At 45.2% G+C, this 21,998-nt stretch overlaps 1 protein-coding gene across 1 annotated transcript in view; it reads right to left on the reverse strand.

Moving 5' to 3' along the window:
• The window catches only part of PKNOX2 (PBX/knotted 1 homeobox 2), a 118,084-nt gene extending 97,384 nt beyond the window's left edge, over positions 1–20,700 (reverse strand). Inside the window, exon 1 of the mRNA XM_007952105.2 lies at positions 20,614–20,700. Coding sequence (XP_007950296.1) covers positions 20,614–20,700 — 87 coding nt within the window. The remainder of the gene's footprint in view (positions 1–20,613) is intronic.
• Between the last annotated feature and the right edge of the window lie 1,298 nt (positions 20,701–21,998).

Genomic DNA, 21,998 nt, shown 5'->3' on the forward strand with positions numbered 1-21,998 from the left:
GGCAGCACTTATAGACTCACCACCTGTCTCCTTTCCTGTTGTCAGCCTCTTGTACATCACTGCCAACCTTGGCAAACAGAGCCTATTCTTAGGTCCCTGGAATCCAAATGAGAATGCTATCACTTTAAAATCCAAAATGGTTGCCACTTATAAAGATTCAAAATGGCTGTGTCCTTGGTCACTTTAAATATCCAAAATGGCCCCTGCTTATAAACATTCAAAATGGCTGCACCCTTGGTCACTATAAATATCCAAATGGCAGCTGTATGTAGGCAATCAAAATGGCTGCCCCCTCTGGACAGCGGAAAGTCAACAGCTCAGGTTGTCTCCCTCCTTGCTGTTTCACTTCCTAGTCATAGGCCACCAGTGCAGTTGTCCCTGTAGTCCTTGGTGACCAGGGCTGATCTTTAGGTCAATTCTCAGGTCCCAACATCACTTGGAAACATTCAGGCCGTTGGTTCCGTCAGAGTAGCTGACAGTCTGCAGTTCCAACTGTCTCTGTACTCACTGTTTTCGTTCAGGTTTTTCCACTAGTTAGTGCCTAATCCACTTCTGTATAGTTCCTTTCAAAGCTCAGGCCTCCAGGATTATTTTCTGAATCTCTGCCAATTGGTATTTCTTTTCTTTGTTGAAGAGGGTCTGTGTTGCTTGTCTGCCTATTCCTCTATCTTACTGGAAGTCCATAAGTTGAATTTTTACACTCTAACATTTAGACCCCAAACATCAATAGTATAAGTGCAGAACAGGAGATGTGGCTTAGCAGCAGTGTTTCAGCTGATAATTGGTACACTATGTCAAAAGTAAGATGGGTTTGTAAAAAAGAAAATACCCAATACATAACCTAATGCTATCTGAAGATGTATTGAAAACCCTATGAAGCTGTTCTATTCTGCACACATGGCATTGCCTTGAATTGGAATTGACTATGGCAACTAACAGAAAAAACAAGAGGTCTTAGAATAAGGAAATTTCCAGTCCCGTACTCCAAAAAAACTCACTGTCACAGAGTTGATTCCAATTCATAGTGACCCCTTTTGGGTTTCCAAGGTAGTAAATCATTGCAGAAGTAGATTGCCCAGTCTTCCTTCTGTGGAGTGGCTGGTGGGTTTGAACCACCAAACTTCTGGTTAGCAGTCAAATGCCTTAGGCACTATACCACCGAGCTCCCTAGTCCTGTCTTACTCAGAATAAACAAGTGTATGAAAGTATATTCAGAGAATGGACCAGGATGGTGAAGGGGTGCTGCAGTATGCCATATGAGGAATATTTGAAGGAACTAGGAAGGTATAAATAAGACTTGAGGGGAGTGGGCAGAAGAACATGGGGATTTCTCCTTTGAATATCTGAAAGAGGAATTCGATTAGGTCAAATTTATGTTTTGTGTGACCTCAAAGGATCAAACTACAACAATGTATTGAATCTAGAACAAGGAGATAAATGTGGGATTAACACAACCTGTGAAAGCTGGAAACTGTAAGGCAGCAACCTGTCAAAGAAGGAAAGTGTAAATATTTTCCATGAAAATGAATGATAGAAAAGTGGTAAGACTACATACACCATATCAAAGGCAGAAAACTTGGTGTTTGGTTACCCAGTGACACTCTGACAAGAATATACCACAAATGGGATAGCCTTAACAAACAGGAGTTTATTCTCTCACAATATTGAGGCTTTAAGTCCAAGTTCAAAGTGCCAGACTCTAGGGGCTGGGTGAAAGCCCCTCAATCTGGGATCCAGCTCTGCCTCCTGCTCCCAGCCCACTGGAGTTAGAGGCATTTCTTCATTCGGACAGCTCTGCTTGCTGCTGAGACTGAGAAGCCCAAGATTGAGAAGTAAAAAGGCACAGTCCCGATGTTACCAAACCAAACGGCAGGTCATTAATTTAAGTCCATCGTAAGTCCCAAGGTTGGCAGAGCATGGCAGGCTGCTGAACAACAGCACGGCTATATGCAGGGTCCAAGAATGCCATAGGCTAGAGACCATTCCCAAGGCTTCTCCTTATATTCAGGAAGCAGACCACATCCCAAAGGCAGCTACTCAGCTGCTTGTGGTAGATCCCACCATGGAGATGATTGCCAGTCTCATCACGGGGAACAACTACCACCAGCTGCCCAGCCACTCAACCAGGCTCAGCCAAGTTGACACATAATCATAACGACCACACTTGGGAATCCAGGAAAAACAATGCAGTCCTGTGGAGTTCCTGGCTCTCACAGGTTTCACTGTAACTTCCCAAGACTCAGAGCTATTTATTCAAGGAATGGGCTGCCTCCATGGGGTAATGGGATTCCTACCACTGCAGGTTAAGTAGAGATTGATTGATCAGCTGGAACCCTGTGAAAAAGACTGACACTTTAGCTGGGTGGCTGCATTAGGTGACGTCTGAAACCCACCAGCCAGCCACTCTTTGGAAGGAAGATTGGACAATATACTTCTGTAGAGATATCACTTCAGAAACCCAAGGAGGGGTTGCTATTAGTTGAAATGGACTGGACAGCAGTTTTTTTGTTTTTTTTTTTTAAAGTCTCTTTCAACGACAAGGAGCTCTGGTGGTGTAGTGCCTAAGGCATTTGACTGCTAACAAGAAGACTGGCAGTTCAAACCACCAGCCACTCCTCGGAAGGCAGGTTGGGCAATCTACTTCTGCAGTGATACTGCCTCAGCAACCCAAGGAGGGGTCTTTATGAGCCGGATCTGACTTGATGGCAGTGGGTGGTGGTTTTTTCAATGACAGGCTCAGATTAGATGATATATAGTAAGTGCACGTGTTTGAAAATTCTCAAGTCCTTCACAGGTGGAGGGGTGGTGGATACAGGTGTTAGAAATGCATTTCTTTTATAAAATAAGGCACAACTAGGTCTGCTTAGGTGGTTTCATGTGTGAAATACAGGGTGGGCTGGAATGCTCTGTTGTGCCTACTAAAGGTGAATTTTCCAGTGTCCTTGAAGGAACCCACAGGGGCTTCCATTAAGATGATCTTCTAGGATAGACTGAGATGAGGGGAGGGGCTCCCTTTTCCTTCCACCTCCCCCTTTCCAATCAGGACTTTGGGGACTGGTGAGGGGAAAAGCCCTGCTGGGCTAAACAGGAAAGCATGGAATAAAAATGTAAATCAAAAGCAGTCACTTCAGCATCCCAAGAGGCCCCAGCTGAGAGGGAGGAGAAGGGAGCAGAGCTGGTCTTTGGAGAACAATGACTCAAATTTATATAGCTCCTGGGAGCCAATTCAGCAAACTCTGCATTTCCATCAGGTTTGGAAACGACTGTTTATTTCTAAATAGACTTGTTTTCTAGCCAGAAACCTCCATTTCCCTACAACTGGAGCCTAAAGGGAGCTGCAGCAGCATCTAGGGGTAAAGGCTGGGGTGACTTGAGTAAGCTTTTGGGAGGAAGGGGGATTATTGTGCAGCACAGCCTAAAGGGTAGGAGTGGGGAGAGCTGGGTGGACGAGAGCATGATTGCTAAGCGTCAGCAGATGTCACATCACTGTATGATGTGACTGCGTGCACTGTACTGGATCACCTTTATATGGCCTTTCTTGCCACAGTCTTGTAACTTCCGCCAAATAACTGGGTGGGACTGGTAAATCTACAGGAAATTTAAGCTGGTTGATATCACATTGGTAGCTGGAAATTGGCCATGGCGGGAGCATTCACACCATGGGAATCAGCAAATCCTTTAAGTTAGGGCCCTCCTGCCCCGAGAGAGATGGTGTTTAATAGTTACCAGCTCACAGCTCATTTTGAGCTTCCCTTCAGGTTACTTTTCTTCTGCTCTCCTCTGTCTGGCACATGAAGAAACTAGCCTTACACACTTCCCAAGACCACTTGGTTTGTTCACAGCTGGTCCCCAAACTGGTCACTCCAGACTCTGAGCCTTCCCCCAAGGACAGCACAGAGCATCCTAGAAACCCTGCCTAGCAGGTCACAGAGGACGGAGGTGGGGGAGTGGGTATGTCATTAACAGGAGCATAGAAAGTTGTCCCTTTCCAACAAGGGGAAATGGAGGCACAGAAGGAAGAGCAGAAAAGTTGAACAATATCTTGCAAACTGTCTGGGAGATCAGAAAAAACTCAGCAAGTGGAAACAGAAGAGAATAGTGGTGTGAGAGCTTGGCTGTGGTGCTCCTTTGCCACTTACTAGCTACATTTTAGGGGCATGTTTCCTGACCTCTTTGACCCTTGCTTTCCTTATTTGTGAGATGCAGGGCTAATTCTCACTACGCAGGTCATGAGGATCAATCAAGAGAACAAGAAAAGACTAATGAATATTACATCATTTCCTTTTCATTCGAATGGGAAGTCCTACCTCTCTGAACTGTGAAGATGTGCCCAGCACCTACCTAGGGTTCAATGGTTCCTATCTCTCTCAGCCAAAGGGTCCCTCCTTGGGACTAAAGACTCTGCACTCCCATAAATGTTATAAGCACAATAAGCAGTAGCTTTCCCTCCATCCGCTAGCTGGAACTAGCCATGCCTTGAACTTGGAGCTAAGGGAACCCTGCCCAGATTCTTGGTTTGTGACACATTAAGATAAAGGTCCTGCCCATCCACCCACCAGCCTAAAATGGAGTCGAGTTGGAGGTTGTATGGTGTGTGTAGGTGGGGACACAAAATCTGGAGGGGTTGAGAGACCTAGCCACTCTGACTGTCTAGTCTCACCAGGAAAATGGAAGGAGATACTCCACTATGTGATGTGAGAGGGTGCAGTGCAATGGATCACTTTTATATGGCCTTTCTTGCCATGGTCTTGTAACTTCCACCAAATGATTGGGTGGGACTATGCAAATGAGGTGGTTGTGGCCCACCAAGGGGAGTGGGTAGCTTGCTAATAATGTAAATAAGGTGCATGGCATCCTTGTGGAGGTGGAATCACGCAAATAAGGTGAAGGGAACCCCCTAAATAGAGGATTGGTCAGTTTTGCCATCCTGCCAGGCTTAAATTGTGCCATCCCAGAGGCACACGGGGCGGTGGGGGAGGGGGGGTCCTCACCACCACCAAGAAAGAAGTGTTAGGAGTAGAACACATCCTTTAGACCTGGGACTCCTGCACTGAGAACCTTCTAGACTGAACAGACAGACAGAGTTGTAACACTGGAGACAGTGAGAGCAGCGGTCGAGAACTATCAGCAACAGACACAGCAGAACCAGGAGACTGGCAAGAGTGGTGCAGTGGGCTTCATGGCCCACAGAGAGAAAGCTGATAGCCTTTGGGCAGGAGGTTTGCTGGTGGAGTAGGGTGCATCTGGGAACTTGGAGGAGCTAGGCTTCCTGACATACAATCCACAGAACTGGAGAGCTAAGTGTCTTAGAGCCAAAGCTTACTGGCAGAGTGGGGTGCCCCCAGGCACTTACCAGTAGTGACCGGTGCAGTCGTGATTCTACCCCCTACTGAGAATTTGCCTTTCCACCCCAGATATGCTGAATAATCTACATTTTAACAAGATCCCAGGTTATTCTTCTGTATAATTCCCTTTCTCTGACTGCCTGAGGGAATGGTCACGATGTTCAGACCCAAGAAGTGTATCCTGAGTCATTTTTGATCCTGAATTATAACCTGCTACTTCCCTAATAAACCCCATAACTGTGAGTGTGGTCTGTGAGTTTTGTGTGGCGATTGCAATGAATTATCGAACCCAGCAGAAAATTAGAGAGTGCTGTGGGAGGGACAACTAGTATCACAATTGGTAAAAAGTTTGGAGAGTGTCTGCTCTCCACCTCATAGGAATCAGACTTGTGCTGTTGATCTTGATTCTCCTTCTCCCTTGTGAAGTTAGAGGATGTTAGACACCATGTTGTTATTACAATAGGCTTGGGAAGTATCTACTGTTATTCCCTGACACCCAACTGCCTACTACAGTTATTCTCTGGTACCCAAAATGCCCCATGAATGCATGTCTTCTGTTAGGCATCACCCTTTCCCAAATCTGCATCTCTTTTTGGAAAATGTTATCATGGGAAAAGTGTGGCACATTACATTCTAAGGAGCTAATAAAATATTTCTATTGGCTTTCATGTTTGCAGAGCATTTTTTTACATTCCTGTTGTACTAACAATGATCTTGAGTAGTAGATGAGTATTACTCCAACTTTACAGATGAGAAGACAAATCACAGAGAGAAAGGAACTGCTAGCAATCACAACTAGTTTATGTGAAGTTTGGGGCAAAAACCCAGGGCTTTCTGACAAATCATACTAAGTAAATTAGTGTATTTAATTAGTTTTCTTTGAAGATGAGAACGGGAATGTTTTTCTTTTCATGAGTGAAAAAGGGGGCAGGAGAGGAAGAGGGGCCCAAGTTAGAATGACGCTGCACTTCCCAGCACATGCTCTTGGGTCTCTATCTTGTTTACCCCATCCTCACTGCTGGCTCCAGCTTCTCCTGTCCACTAACAAACCTCTCACATACAAATTCAAGTCAATTCCCCAAACACTGATTGTGCCAGAAACAGATCTTCCATGCAGAACCCAAGTAGGAAGGCATGCGTGGTTTATTAACTGAAGAAAGATGGCTCACTTGTGTTAACTTCCCCTGGAGGCTGTGGAGGGGCCCTGAGACCTAAAACAAGATAAACTTGACCACATGGGGCTTCAAACCTTCAGTGTTCTGGGCTCCAAATCATGGTCCACCAGTGGCTGCTGCCAGTGGCCATTCAGTGTTCCTCTCTGTTTCTCATGGGAGGTGGAAGTAGGTGGTTGAAGATGGGAGATAATACCAAAGTCTTCCTCCCATCTCATGGGAGGCAGCAGGCATGGTGACAGAGCAGAGGTATAGGCATTACTAGAACTTGAATTCATCCTTTGCCATTTACTGGCTGGGTAACCTTGGACATGTAGTTTACCTTTTTGGACTTCAGTTTCCTCATGTGGAAAATAGGAGTGGTGCTTCCTACCTTCCATCACTGTTGTGAGGTTTCATGTCTTCTTCAGCACGTGCTGGCAGAACATCTGGCTCAGGGTGAGATTCATCTGTTCAATATCTGCCCATATCATACTGTGTAGACTTGTCTACTTACTGATATCTCTTTTCCATTAGACTGTAAGATCCTCCAGGGCAAGGACCCTGTTTTTCCTGCTTATTGTTGTAGCCTGTGTCTGACAGAGTATACAAAATTACCTCATAGAATTTAGGAATTACGGACATGGAGTGGGTTGGCCTTCTCATTGCCTGAGCATAAGAATTGCCTGAACCCCTTTTGGCTTCAGATTTACTTTCTTTCTTTTTATTTTTAATGCATTTTATTGAATAATTAATCTATAGTGAAATACACAAAACTAAAGTGACATGGGTCAATGCTTTTTATTTTTTTGCAGTGTTCCCTCCCCTCCCCTCCCTTCCCACCCCTGTCAACCAACAAAGAAAGTTTCCCTCCATATATAAACCTTTCCTTGACGCTCCACAACAATGAACTAATACTGTATTTGTCCTTCTATGATTGACTTATTTCACTCAACATAATGTCATCCAAGTTCATGGCATCATATTATGTGGTGTTTTGCAGACTCTACATTATTCTTTAGTGCTGCATAGCATTCCATTATGTGTATGTACCATAGTCTGGTCATCCACTCTTCCGTTGATAGGCATGTCGGTTGTTTCCATCTTTTTGCTATTGTAAATAGTGCTGTGATGAACATGAGTGTGCATATATCTGTCCTATCCTGGCTCTCACCTCTCTATATACACCTAGTAACAGGATTGCTGGGTCAAATGGTATCTCCAATTCCAGCTTTCTAAGAAATCGCCATATTGCTTTCCACAGTAGTTGTATCCCTTCACAGTCCCACTAGCAATGTATGAGAGTCCCAATCTCTCCACATGCCTGCCAGCATTTGTTATTTTCTGTCTTGTTGAACTTTGCCATCAGTGCTGGGGTGACACGGTATCTCATTGTTGTTTTGATTTACATCTCTCTGATGACCAATGATTGTGAACATCTCTTCATGTATTAGCTGGCCACCTGAATATCCTCCTTGGTGAAGTGTCTATTCATGTCTTCTGCCCGTTTTTCAATTAGATTGTTAATTCTTTTGGTGTTGAGGCATTGGAGTTTTCTATAAATCTTAGAGATAAGTCCCTTGACAGATATGTAATTATCAGCAAATATGAATTTGTTGCTGTCATTTTTGTTATGTGCTTTTTCAGGGGGGCCAATTCCTTGGTCCAAAAAAATTTCTATGCTGAGTTTGTTTTGTTTATGAATTGTGTTATCACTTCCATCATTGCTATTTTTTCAGTATTTGCTGAATATTTATGCTGGTCCTCTTTTTTGATGTGAAGGTTTATCATTTTTCTTTGAGGTTACCCTGTGATTTATAGTTTTCTTCCCAAGTTTAGAAGAGTCCGTTCTATCCTGTAGTTGTTTTGACTTCCCTACCATCTAGAAGTTATGTAATAACACAGTTTTTTCCCTCTTTTTGGTTTGTAGTTGTCCTCATTTGTCAATTGATGTCTCTGGTTCCCTGTTTACAATCTTATTTACTTTGGATACTTCCATAGCTGGGTTGGTTTCTGGGCTATATTATCATGTGTGTTAATGGTCAGTTGTTGTTGGCTGTTGTTGCTTCTCTGTCCAAAGGACTCCCTTTAGCATCTCTTGTAAGGTTGGTCTGGTTTTACCAAATTCCCTTAATTTCTGCTTATCTGAAAATGTCCTAATTTCACCATCATATTTGAGGGAAAATTTTGCTGGGTACATAATTCTTGGTTGAAAATTTTTCTCTTTCAGGGTTTTATATATACCATTCCATTGTCTTTTCACCTGCATGGTTTCTGCTGAGAATCCAAGCTTAGTCTTATTGGTTGTCCCTTGTAGGTAACTTTTCGTTTTTCCTGCTCTCATGATTCTTTCTTTGTCTTTGGTTTTAGTGAGTTTGATGATGATATGTCTTGGTGATTTTCTTTTGGGGTCTATCCTGTTTGGGGTTTGTTGGACTTCCTGAATGGATATATTCTCATCTTTCATCATACCAGGAAAATTCTCTTCCAACAAATCTTGGACAATTTTCTCAGTGGTTTTATTTTTCTCTTCCTGTTTTGGAATTCCAGTGACAAGTAGGCTATTCCTTTTGATGGTATCCCACATGAACCTTAGGCTTTCTTCATTTTGTTTTGATCTTTTTTCTGATTGATTTGTTTCCAAAGAAGTATTTAGGTATTTGCCTTCAGTTTCCCTAATTCTGTCTTGTATTGATTCAATTCTGCTCCTCTGCCTATTCAATCTCTTATCTATTTCTGAAAATTTAGTGTTAATCTCTGAATGTCTGTGTGTGGATTTTGTATCATTTCTAATTTTTCATTTATTTTGTCATTTTACTCTTGTATTGTCTTTAGAAATTGTTCTAGGGTTTTCTCTGTGTTTTCCTTGATCTGTCTCTCAATTCATTGAAGATACCTAGATATAATTCTTTTGAATTCCTTATCAGGAAGTTCCAATGCTGTGTCTTCCTCAGGGATGTGTTTCGGGTCTGTATCCTGGTCCCTTGTTTCTCCTGCTTTATCTTGCCTCTTTGTGTGGACTGTGATGCTCTGTTGTCTCTGAGGCATTGTGAGGTTTTTGTGTTTATATTTAATTGGTGATTGTATGTTGGAGTGACTTGCCCATGATTTTCATTTCCTTTGTTTTGTTTGTATGTTATCTATGAAAGCAGGGTACTGTGCTGTACTCCTCTATCGACTAGTTGACAGCACTTATACACTCACCACCTGTCTCCTTTCCTGTTGTCAGCCTCTTGTACATCACTGCCAACCTTGTCAAACAGAGCCTATTCTTAGGTCCTTGGAATCTGAATGAGAATGTTATCACTTTAAAATCCAAAATGGTTGCTACTTGTAAAGATACAAAATGGCTGTGCCCTTAGTCACTTTAAATATCTAAAAGGGCTGCCACATGTAAACAATCAAAATGGCTGCACCCTCTGGACAGTAGAAAGTCCACAGCTCAGGCTGTCTCCCTCCTTGCTGTTTCCCTTCCTAGTCATAGGCCACCAGTGCAGTCGTCCCTGTAGCCCTTGGTGACCAGGGCTGATTTTTAGGTCAATTCTCAGGTCCCAGCACCACTTGGAAATATTCAGGGTCTTGGTCCTGTCAGGGTAGCTGACAGTCTGCAGCTCTGACCGTCTCTGTACTCACTGTTTGCGTTCAGGTTTTTCCACTAGTTGGTGCCTGACCCACTTCTGCATAGTTCCTTTCAAAGTTCAGGGCTCTAGGATTATATTCTGTATCTCTGTAAATTGGTTTTTCTTTTCTTTGTTGAAGAGGGTCTGTGTTGCTTGTTTGCCTATTCCTCCATCTTACCGGAAGTCCTCTAGTTTTACTTTCTTGATCCTGATTGCCTCAGGCCACAATAGAGAAGTCTTGAGTCCTTGTCACCTCCAGCTTGGAGCAGGAGATAATGGGGCATAGCATGGTGCAGCAAGATGAGCACCTACATTGGATTCAACCCTCTGCCTATGCAACTTGGGAAGTTACTCAACCTTTCTGACCCAAGGTCCTCATCTATAAAATGAGAAGAATAACACCTAAGGGAAAGGATTATGAGAATTCAATGAGATAATGTATGCAAAGCAGTTGGCACTTAATGGATATTCAATATGTAGTTGTTGCTAGCTGTTGAGTTGGCCCCCAACTCATGATGACACCATACAAAATGGAATGAAACATTGCCTTGTCCTGTGCCATTCCCATGATCACTGCACATCAGACCATTGTGATCCACAGAGTTTTCATTTGCTGATTTTTTGGAAGTAGATCACCAGGCCCTTCTTTCTAATCTATCTTAGTCTGGAAGCTCTTATGAAACCTATTTAGCATCAGAACAACATATAAGCCTTCAATGACAGATGAGTGGTGGCTGTGCTCAGGGCTAGACTCAAACCTGGTCTCTAGCATGGGAGGCAAGGATTCTACTGCTGAGCCATCAATGCCACCCACCCCCCAGCCCCAGCTAGTGCTTAACTACTGTGCCACCAGGACTCCTTGCCAATATAGGGTAAACCCACACACTGCCATTGAGTCAATTCCGTATCATAGCGACCCTATCAGACAGAATAGAACTGCCCCAAAGAGTTTCCAAGGCTGTAAATCTTTATGGAAGCAGACTGTCTCATCCTCTCTAGAGGAGCGGCCAGTGGGTTTAAACTGTCAACCTTTTTGTTAGCAGACAAATGCTTTAACCACTGCACCACCAGGGCTCCTCCAATGTATGGTTGTTGTTGTTGTTATGCGCCATTGAGTCGGCCTTGACTCAGCAACCCATCCTTGGGTTTCCGAGACAGTATCACTAAGGAAATAGATTGCCCAACCTTCTTTCCAAGGAGTGGCTGGTGGGTAATTAACATTAATATAATCCACACAATCTGTAGCCCACACACAGAGTTGGTTTCGTATGTTTCTTTTGTGTGGACTGCCCCTGCTGAAGGAACCCATCCTGTAAGCACTCAGAGGCATGAGGCATGCATGGGCTCAGGTGCAGGGAAAGGGGTCTGTGATATAGCAGAAGCAGACGTTACCAACCACTATGCTACTTCACCTTGGATGAATGGCTCCATTTCTCTGAGCTTCAATTCCCCTATCAGCAAAAACCAGCTACACTAAAATGGTAGCTATCGGTGAAAAGGTATCTCTCCCAGGGCTACCCTGAGACCATGAATGTGAGGGCATAGCACACAGTGGATACTTTGTAAATTTTGGTTTCCAAGCATTTTTAATATAAAATTCATTCAGTGCTTTCTTTTGCTACCCTTCCCCTTGGACTCCAAACCCCATGGCCCATCTCTACCCCTGCCCCAGAGGTCCCAAACCCACTGCTCCCCCACATAGAGCCCTATTCTTTGTGGCTAGTGTACCCACATATCTCTCAAAGGGTCCCTTTCTGCAAACCCTGGACAAGCTAAGTCTGTACCTCCTCAACTCTTGGCACAGATACTCTTTCTAAGAAGATACCCCCTCTGCTGAGTCCTGCACCTGGCATGGACAGGTGAGAGCTGACCATGCCCAGTGCCTGCCCCTCCAGGTCACAGAGAAAACCCGGGACTGTGCCTGGCCTGGCCCACTAGGGGCCGGCCATTAAGGCTCCAGTGGCTAGGCTAAGCTTGTCGGGAAAGCTGGCACTCCATCCAGTACCAGAGCATGCAGGGTGTAGGGGATCTGGTTTCCTGGCAACCAGGAGAGAATCCAAGGTCCTAGGAAGAGGTCAGGGCTTGAAGCCATTTATGTGGTTTTGGCCTGCACAGGTAAGAGGCATCAGGGGGCACAGCCAAGGGGAGGTGGGGCTCCAGGCCTAGGCCTGCCTGCTTGCTGACCCATCTTGTCTTCTGCGCAGTACCCCTCACCTTACCCTGAACCCTGCTCAAACCCTGCTGCTAAGAATTGCCTGAGCATGCTCATGGGTTTACATCATTATGCCTTTGCTTCATGCCACACCTCAGTAGGAAATGTTCCTTGCCTCCATTCCCACCATGTGTCAAGACTCAGCTAGAGCATCACCTCTCTAGAATCTATATACCAGGTAGAAGGGACCCCTTCCTTATTAATACATGCCCTATGGCACAGTGCCTAAGGCATTTGACTGCTAATTAGAAGGTTGGTGGTTCAAACCCACCAGCTACTCTGAGGAAGGAAAGCAGGGCAATCTACTTTTGTAAAGATTTACTACTTCAGAAACCCAGTGGAGGTCACTTTGAGTAGGAATTGACTAGACGGCAGTGGGTTTGGTTTTTGGTTTAACTACAACACCTATAACACTTCAGGGCCCTAATTTTTTCATCTTGGTGAGCAGATGGAGAGCCCATTGGCAGAGCCTGTGTTCCTGGCTCCCATCACTGTGCCCTGGTCATGGCAGGCTCCCAGATGTCTGTTAAATTTAACAGACATAATAACTGACCAAATGAGTGAAGAAGGAAATCATATGCCAAAGGAATCAAGGATTCAAAAAGGGGAGAGGTCAAAGAGGGCACCTCAAAATATCCCCCATCTTAGCTGTTCCAGAGAGAGGAAGGTCTGGCAGCAAAGACCGGTCAGTCCAAATCCACTCCAAGAGGCTTCCTGGAACAGCAGGACTAGGTCACCTATGCTCTGGACCAGGGCTTACAGGATAAAGCCAACCATAGTAAAATTACTTAATGATGTAAAATGGGTGGTTTAATTAATTGATTCATTTTAAAAGGGCTTGTAGGCAGGGGTTTAAGAAATGTGATTTGTAAAACATTCACTGGCCCTGCCTGTTTTCCTGGAGTGTTTACTGACCTATGGCTAATAAGAGGAAGGCTGTAGACTTCTATCCAAGTCTTTAAGTTTGCAACTGTGCACTCCCTGGGAATTGTCTGCTCTTTGTCTTTTCCATCCTCTCTGGACATCACCTAATTTTTCTGATAGTCCCAAACCAGAGATTAGGGGGGCATGCTAGAATTTCACAGTGTTTGTAAGGGGTGTTTGCAGCAGGAAAAACATATCTAATATGTCTATAGTGTTCTTAATGAAAAGTCAAGTAATTAAAGTTCAATTCAATCTTGGTTTTGGTGGCTGGGGATGTATAGAAGATAAGAGTGAAAATCAATATCAGGGGTAAACAGGTGAACAGGGCCCCAAAACAGCTCTGCTTCTTATGCCCACTCTCTCATTTGTGCCTCAACCTATCCTGTGAGACAGGGAGGGCAGCAGTTATTCCCACTTTACAAATGCAGAAACTAAGGCCCCAAATGAACTGTAAGCTCCATTAGGGCAGGAAGTCTGTCAATTTTGTACCCCTAGTACGTAGCATACCATCAGCTGCTCTGTGGAAGAAAGATGAGGTGGTCTGCTTCTGTAAAGATTTACAGCCTTAGAAACCCAACAGGGTTTGCTGTGAGTTGGAATTACTTGATGGCAGTGAGTTTGGTTTTGGATTTTGGAGTACATAGCACAAGGAGTCTCTGGATGGCACAAAGAGTTAAATCCTCGGCTACTAACCAAAAGGTTGGTGGTTTCAATCCACTCAGAGCTACCTCAGAAAAAAGGCCTGGCAATCTGCTTCTGAGAGACCACACACACACACACAACCAAACCAAACTCACTGCCATCCAATTGATTCCGACTCCTAGTGACCCCCCCATTGGGTTTCCGAGGCAGTAAATTTTTATCGAAGTAGATTGTCTCATCTTCCTTCCGAGGAGCAGCTGGTGGGTTTGAACTGCCAACCTTTTGGTTAGTAGTCAAGCTCCTTAGGCCACAGGCATTGAAAACCCAGTGGAGCAGTTCTACTCTGTAACCATGAGATGGAATTAACTTGGCGGCAATTTTTTTTTTTTAAGTACATAGCATGAAGTCTGAAAATGCCACAGAAAGCACTCAATGTTTACTGAAAGAGTGACTGAAGAAATAGTTCTGCAACTGTCTAGATTTGTATAATTCATCAGCAGGGGAGATAGATTCCTGAACTTCTACTACACTGGGTCATCCCACTCCTCCTCTTCCTCCAGAACATGAAACTCCAAGAACAATACAAATTCGTCAGTCCTTACCCACTCATCTGGGAGCTCTGGTAGCATAGTGCCTAAGGCATTTGACTGCTAACCAGAAGGCTAGCACTTCAAACCCACCAGCCACTCCTTGGAAGGAAGGTTAGGCAATCTACTTCCGTAGTGATAACACCTTGGAAACCCAAGGAGGGGTCGCTATGAGTCAGAGCCGGGTCAACAGCAGTGAGTTTGGTTTTTGGTTTGGTACCCACTTGAAGATGGGGCAATCTACTTCCGTAGTGCTACTGCCTCGGAAACCCAAGGAGGGGTCGCTATGAGTCGGGTCTGACTTGACAACACATAACAACAACAACAACAACATCCATCGCCAACTCTTGCTAGGCCACAAGCAGACCTTGGGGCAGTAAAGGGAGGTAAACTGGTTAAAATGTTCACTAGCACCATGGCCTGACTTCGATTACTTGTTCCTGGATTTATTTTAGGCTTTGTATTCTCAGGCCATTAACTAGTTTTGCATTCCTAAAGGATGCCAGGAGATGTGGAGAATAGGCAATATAATCTCTGTGTTTGGTAAAAATCAGAATTGAGGTAGTAAATTCATCATATAAAAAGCCTAGATGGGACCATTGGAGGGAGGGCTCCTTTGCAACTTGAAAGGCATTTTGCTACCCATCTGTCTGCTAAATGGGGCATAAAGTCCTCCTGATGGGACCTCCAGGGTGTTTTGGCCTTTTACACAATGAAGAGTCCAGGCCATGAGTGAGTTTGGAGTTCAGGGATATGTCCAGTTTAAAGACATGGGTGGCCCAAGCAGGGCAAGGAGAGAGGTCACTGTTCACAAAGAGAAGAAAGGCCCAACATAACATAAAAAAAAAAAAAAAAAGGAGAGTTCATTTTGATGAGTTAAAGCAAAAGAAGGTAGGTTTCCCATATGGTCCCTGGGGCATTGCCCCCAGGGGCACAGGGAGCTGTCAATCACAGCCTTAGAAAAGGCTTAGGGAGACTTTCAAATCTGCTGAATTAACTCTATTGCTGCAAAGTGAATGTGTTTCACAGGCAGCTGAGCAGAGGGCCCTTAAAGAGATGAGAAGAATGCAAAGCAAGTGTGAAAACATCTGAACCTGCTTCTGCCCAGCACAGCTGCTGGCCTGGATGGAGGCCATTCACAGCCAGGGGCCCAGCCACCCCCTTCTTCCTTCAGTTAATGAAACCAGCATGGGGATCCTAATGACTGATCAAAGCCCATCTAGCTTCCCCAGGATGCCTGCCCCCTGGGCCCTGCTTGAAATGGGGATGGTGTTAGGACAGGGAGGGAAAGAAGGGGCAATAGACACTGGACCATCCTCCTGATGAGGCTGGCCCTGACTCTAGAATTTTCCTTGCAAGCGGAGGTGAGATAAAAACAACTTGACCCAGACCTCAAAATGCAGTCTCCCAGGGTCCTGGATGAATTGTGAGAAACAACATTTGACACAGGGTCCCAAGCAAACACTTGATTTCCTTGTGCAGTGAGCTCACCAAACTGGTCTCCAAGTAAGAGTTCTGACTTTGCCTGCTTTGCCTCCTTCTGGTCAATAATGAGGCAGCATCCTTGGTGAGGTGGCAAAACCCTCTGGATGTCACCCAAGGTAGTAAGTCTACTCGATGAGTCTCATTGAATCACACTATGGAAGCACCTACCTACCTACATATTAGTTTGTTCTGACTGTAAACTATTACTTGAGTGTCCAAGTTCATAAGGGGCTATGCCTAGTGAGTCAGACTAAGACTCACTAGGATTTCTGCTTTTAAGTCAAATAGTCCTGTGGTCTGACCTGATGGGGACATGCAGACCGAAGAATACAACATATTGAATACACATGCAAATAGACCAAATAACGTATTTTTCTTGCTTATAAACTAAGGACGAAGATAATTTTTGGAATGGTAGGTATGTGTCTATGATTGAGCAGGCTTGGGGGTGCGACAGTAGGAGATTTTTTGTGTGGGTAAGGTGAAGGTGGAAGAGCCGTTCCTTCACTAATAAATCAAAATGATTTTGCTGGCATTGTTGCTGGAACTACAGAAGAAAGAACTTGCTTGGTGGATGTTGCTGTGTATGGAATGTTACAGGAAATGGAAGAACTGAATGACACTTCAGAGGTGGAGAGAGATTGCAAGAACGGCTAATTTGCAGAAGTAGATTGCCAGGGCTTTCTTCCTAGATTGCCTTTGTCTGGAAATTTTGCTGAAACCTGTCTACTGTGGGTGACCCTGCCAGTATTGAAATATTGGTAACATAGCCTCCAGTGTCATTAGACAGTAGAGGACACTGCTATTCTGATGGGAGAGAATTTAATAGGATCCCATCAGGAGGAAGAAGTAGGCTGTATGGAGGGTTCCAATGGGTTCTTACTTAAGTACTTTGTAAACTTAGTCAGTCTTCAGTGCATAATAAACACAGTGACATCCTTACAAGTAATCACGGAATTTCCCCAGGATGGACTGAAACAGATCGGAGGGGCTAGAAGCTCTTTGGCCATCATACCATTTGGCTTGTGCCCAAATAGCATGTGGCCATAACCATTAAGTCCTTTTTACTAAAATGAGAAGAAAAAAAAGCCTACCTCATTTTTAATAACTTTATTCCCTAAACTTCAAAAATGAAATTGCCAAGTTAAGAATTTCCTTTGGAAAAAAAAAATTCTAATTTATTATAAAGAAGGTCCGGGGCTTGGGAATTTTTTTAATGCAGATTCCTAATTTTCCAAAGTGAGATTCTCCTGTGCATTTGAATAGATTATGCTCAGTATTGCTAGCCCTTAGCACTACGGGAACATTATTAAAATGACTGTGTAGGTCTCAGAGGAAGGGCTGTGCTTCTCTCTTCCTATTCATTTTGGGGGCTTCATGTCAAGGACTGTCCATTTCTTGCCTGTGGCAGAAACTGGGTTTCTGAGAAGGTATATAGAGATGTGCTCAGCTATCTTGGATTTGGGGAACCAAGACGCATAGGGTTCAAAAGCAATGACATTAGATCTGAAGGAATGAAGAGGGGATAGTCTTATTCAGGAAGTACTAACTTGAGATCCTCTTTTAAGAAGTGATTCCCCTGTTGCCAGAGCCATGTTCCTATTAGGCGCTGCTTTCCTGAAGACACTGAGTGATGGAGAGCTGCTGCTTCTCTAGGATAATGAACATCATGAAGGAAATGGAACAGAGCTTTCCCCTGAGAGGCTGGGGCCAGCCTCTTGAAAGAATAAAGAAAAGGAGGCAGGAGGACCAGGGCAAGGTCCTACAACAAAATTCAAGTGACCAGGCATATACTGAAGGGTCATTCCTATGAGGGAGTCATTCTTAGAAGGCCTACAGAATGAGAAGAAGGGCCCTCAAAAGTCAGGGCAATTGGACTCAAAGTCCAGCATTCTCTGGAGAGAACAGCTTCCCCTTACCCCCACCCCCCATGGGTCAGAAGTCTACTCTGGTGACTCCACCATCTCCTCCATCCCACCCACTGCCTCTCTGCCCCTAATACTTTATTTTTATCCTCCTACCCTGATCAGTTTCTTGGGGACCAGTTCAGCTCAAGAAAGACCAATGGCAATTGACTTATAATCTAGCAACCTACCCAGGGCCATGAAGACCCTAAGACCTTGGCCTTCACTGTGGACACTAAGGCTTCTTGTCATTCCTAGACCTCTGGGAGTATAAGCAGATGTGTGCCTTTCCTAGGGTAAATATTCCTTTATTGCAAACATGAATATTTTCAATGGTGAAGTCCTGATGTGTCCTCAGAGCAGGGAGCCATGGAACAGTCCTTGAATCCAGTTTCTGCTTTGAGGTCCTTGATGGGGAGCTGAAGCCTCCTTCTCTTCCCCAAAGGGCTAGAGGTGGCTTGGGTGAGTGGGGCTGAGCACCAACTGGAATTTGTTAAACGAGTCGTATGCTGAGCATTACATTAGGCTCCTCTACTTAACTATACCCCTCCAGTATTCATGGGCAGCACAGGCCCCTACTGCACCTCTCCTGTTAATCTTCCCAAACCAAAACTTCTCCCAGCTGCCAGGCAGGCAAAACAGGCGATGGGAGGGAGGCAAAGAGGGAAGTAGCAGCTGCCAGCTGTGTCACTGTGGCATTCTCTGACCTCTTGGCCCTAACCTAATCTATCACTGGGCTGAGGTATGGGGATGTGGACCTTTGCACCCACCACCTGCTCAGTATAGAAAATCTCCCCATCTCTGTTCCTCATACCTACTGTGGAGCTTGGAGAGGTGGATCCGGTTACAAAAGAAATGGAGCCAAAGTTCCTGCTTCTTCATCAATACCTCACGGGTCCCCAACACTGGCTGAGCAGATGAGAGATGGGTCTGCGTCTACTGAGTAGGAAGGACTCTTCTCCCCCAGTTACGGTCCCTAGGTTCCTCTCTTTCTTTTTCAATTTTCCCTAGGCTGCCTCTGTACTTCATATCTGGAGTCTGGGACTATGAGAGAAAGGCCCTACCATACTGAGGATGGTGGGAAGCTTTCACAGAGAGGAGCTGTGGAAATGCTGAATCCAGTACTGTGGTCATCAGAGAGTTACTGACAGGGGCAGAGGGGTCACTGAATTCAAGGTGATCTTGAGCAGAGCTGAGGAAGGAGCATGTTGCACTGGACAAGCAGATATGTGGGGATGGGGTTGGGAGAAGGGCATGGACTCAAAGGTTATGAGTTACCAGTGCTTTCACACTTTCAGGGGCAAAGGAGTTAATGGTGGTTGCATGCCAGATACTGACAAGTGACCAAACAACCCCATCATCTGGAAATTTCACAGGGGGTGGGGTGTGGTGAGGGGATTGGGTAGGGGAGGAATAACAAAAATGTACAGAGCAGCTACTACATACTCACGCCAGAGTGCTCACACCAGGCTGGGAGCGTCTGGGCAGAGCACCAAACATGAGCAAAAGCCCCCACCCTGGGTCTGCATCTTGAATATCCTTTTCAAGATGCTCAGATCTTCCCTGTGATGAAGGCTGTGTTTGAAATGCTAATGAGAGAGGGACAATAGGGGGAGGGCAAAGGAGGCTGCTGAAGAACAGTGAGAATGATCTCCCACTGGCACATAGTAGGCATGCACTACACATTTGTTGAATGAAAGAATGAATGTTCTAGCTGAGTGCATTTCACATTATGGATACTCAACAAATAATTGTTGAATTAATATTGACTTGAGAGGCTAGGATAGAGAAAAGAGGAGAGTATGAAGTTAAAGGTCATAGAATGGAGTCTTCTGTGAAAGAACAGCCTTTGAGTCTCAAAAGAACCAGCCATGGATGGAAGGTGCATAGGGGGAAGCAAAGACTAGGAGTGATCGGTCTCAAGGATTGCAGGACCCCCATCTACAAAAGCTGGGCCAAGTTTCCAGACAGAGAAAAGGGACAATAAGATAGCAGTGAGGAGACTCTACCTATGAGGTGATGGGGCTTTCTGTAGGAGTTACAATCAGCACCAGAGTCTCAAAAGAACTTGGGGGCTGCCATGTCTGAGCTGATGGACAGAAACTGGGGCCAGAGGGTTTCTGGGTTTAAGGTGGGCAGAATCCTGAAGAGAATGAAGATTCTTCCAGAAGGCAGGCAGAGAAGTGCTGGACAGAAGGACTCTAGTGACCAGAGAATATGAAGGTCTGGAACTAAGGAACCCCTACGTAGGACATTTCCCACAACACTCAAAGGCAAATTCTATTTACACCTTGTACCTGAGTGGGGATTATCCCTTGATCATGTCACAGGGTTTTGGCTGTCCAATGTCTGTGACTGTGAAGCAAGGGAGAGGATGGGGAAGAGGACTATATGCTTTAGGCACATGTGCTATGGCCCTAGCACATGCTACGGTCCTAGTCCTTAGGTCCTAGGTATAGTGTCACAGTCAGCCAAGCAAGTAGGATCTGAACCTGATGTGTTGTTATATGCAATGCCTTCTTTCAGAAGTCTGTGTTTTGGGCATTCTCCAGTAAAGGCCTTACAGGGGGCAGCCCAGAGAGTTGTCAGGATACAGCTGAGGGAGGCCTAGCCCTATCCATCCACCCCTTGGATATCCCAGCCTTGGCCAGGAAGTCCAATCTGCAGTTACATTCTAAGGGCCCCCATACTCCCTCACCTGTTCTTCCTCAGACCTGCAAGGCAGCTCCCCTCATGCACTCACCTGCGGGCTGTCCTGGTAGGGTGGGGGAGGGACATTCTGCGTGGCCATCATCGTCAGAGCTGGGGCTGGGGAGGCATGTTGCATCATGGGATTGATTCACATGGAGGATCTGTGGGCAGGAGAAAGGGGGCCACACCATTAATATCACTGAGCACAGGGAACCCCAGGGGACCAGCCAGCTCCACAGTTTTTCAGGCTGTGCCACCTGGACTGACTGGATACAGCAAGGGCTGGGAGTCCTTCAGGAAAACAAATGAGAGCTAATGGGGGAAGCTTGGGTAGAGAGGGCTTGCTATGCTATTTTGACTTGAAAGAAACACTATTCAAGTCACATGTGAAACAACCTGTACACTCTCAGTGATGCTTTGTTCAGTATCAGCTCTTGCCTGGTATATGTGTGTGTAGGGACAGGGGCAGGAGAGGGAGGGTGGCTTGGCTGGTGGCAACACAGAAAGACTGGAGGTCATTTGGACACCCCTTTTCTCTGGCCAAGAGTACCCTAAGCCTCTTCAAGTCCACACAAGAGAAGGGCACTTCTTGCCCCACCTTCCCTTGGCTTTCTGGACTACCCAAGAGCATTCACATTGGGGTAGAAGGCCAAAGTGCTCCAATTCCCACCTCCCTGGCCCCAGGATCTCCTGGCTCCAGGATCTCTTGGTAAAAAGAGATGTAGGGCATTGTGCCCTCCTCAGATAAACTCACCCCTGTAGAGTAAGATCTGACTCATAGTGACCCCTCCTTGGGTTTCGGAGGCAGTATCACTACAGAAGTAGATTGCCCAGTCTTCCTTCCAAGGAGTGGCTGGTGGGTTTGAACCGCCTGCCTTCTGGTTAGCAGTCAAGTGCTTTAGGCACTATGCCACCAGAGTTTCCCCCTCCTCAGATAGGAGAATGGAACTAGTGGCTCAAGGGTGACCACTTGGAGGTCTTTGGAGAAGGAAAGAGGCAGAGAAACATTGGAGAGCCAGGGACTAAACTCCGGTCACCTCCCAGGCTTTTCTAGGTATGTCTTGTGACTGTGAGCATACAGGCACATTTTCTTAAGGAAGACTTGCCTTAATGTTGGTTAATTATGCTGTTGTTATTGCTGTGTACTGTCAAGTCCATTCTGATTCATAGGGACCCTATAAGAGAGGGTAGAACTGCCCCATAGTGGTTCCTAGCCTGTCATCTTTTACAAGAGCAGAACATCAGGCTTTTCTCCTGTGGAGCTCTTGGTGGAGTCAAACAGCTGATCTTTTGTAAACAGACAAGAGCTTAACCATTGTGCAATCCTCTTTCAGCCTGATGCTTCCACCCCATAGTCTTCCAAAATCTTCACATATCTGAACTCTGCAGGAATTTGAGTGTGTTTTGGAGCTGTTATTCAGTAAAGGGGTAGGTCTC

Source organism: Orycteropus afer, unplaced genomic scaffold, assembly GCF_000298275.1.
Source record: "Orycteropus afer afer isolate SDZICR_OR568_19922 unplaced genomic scaffold, OryAfe1.0 scaffold00325, whole genome shotgun sequence".
Lineage (NCBI taxonomy): Eukaryota > Metazoa > Chordata > Mammalia > Tubulidentata > Orycteropodidae > Orycteropus > Orycteropus afer.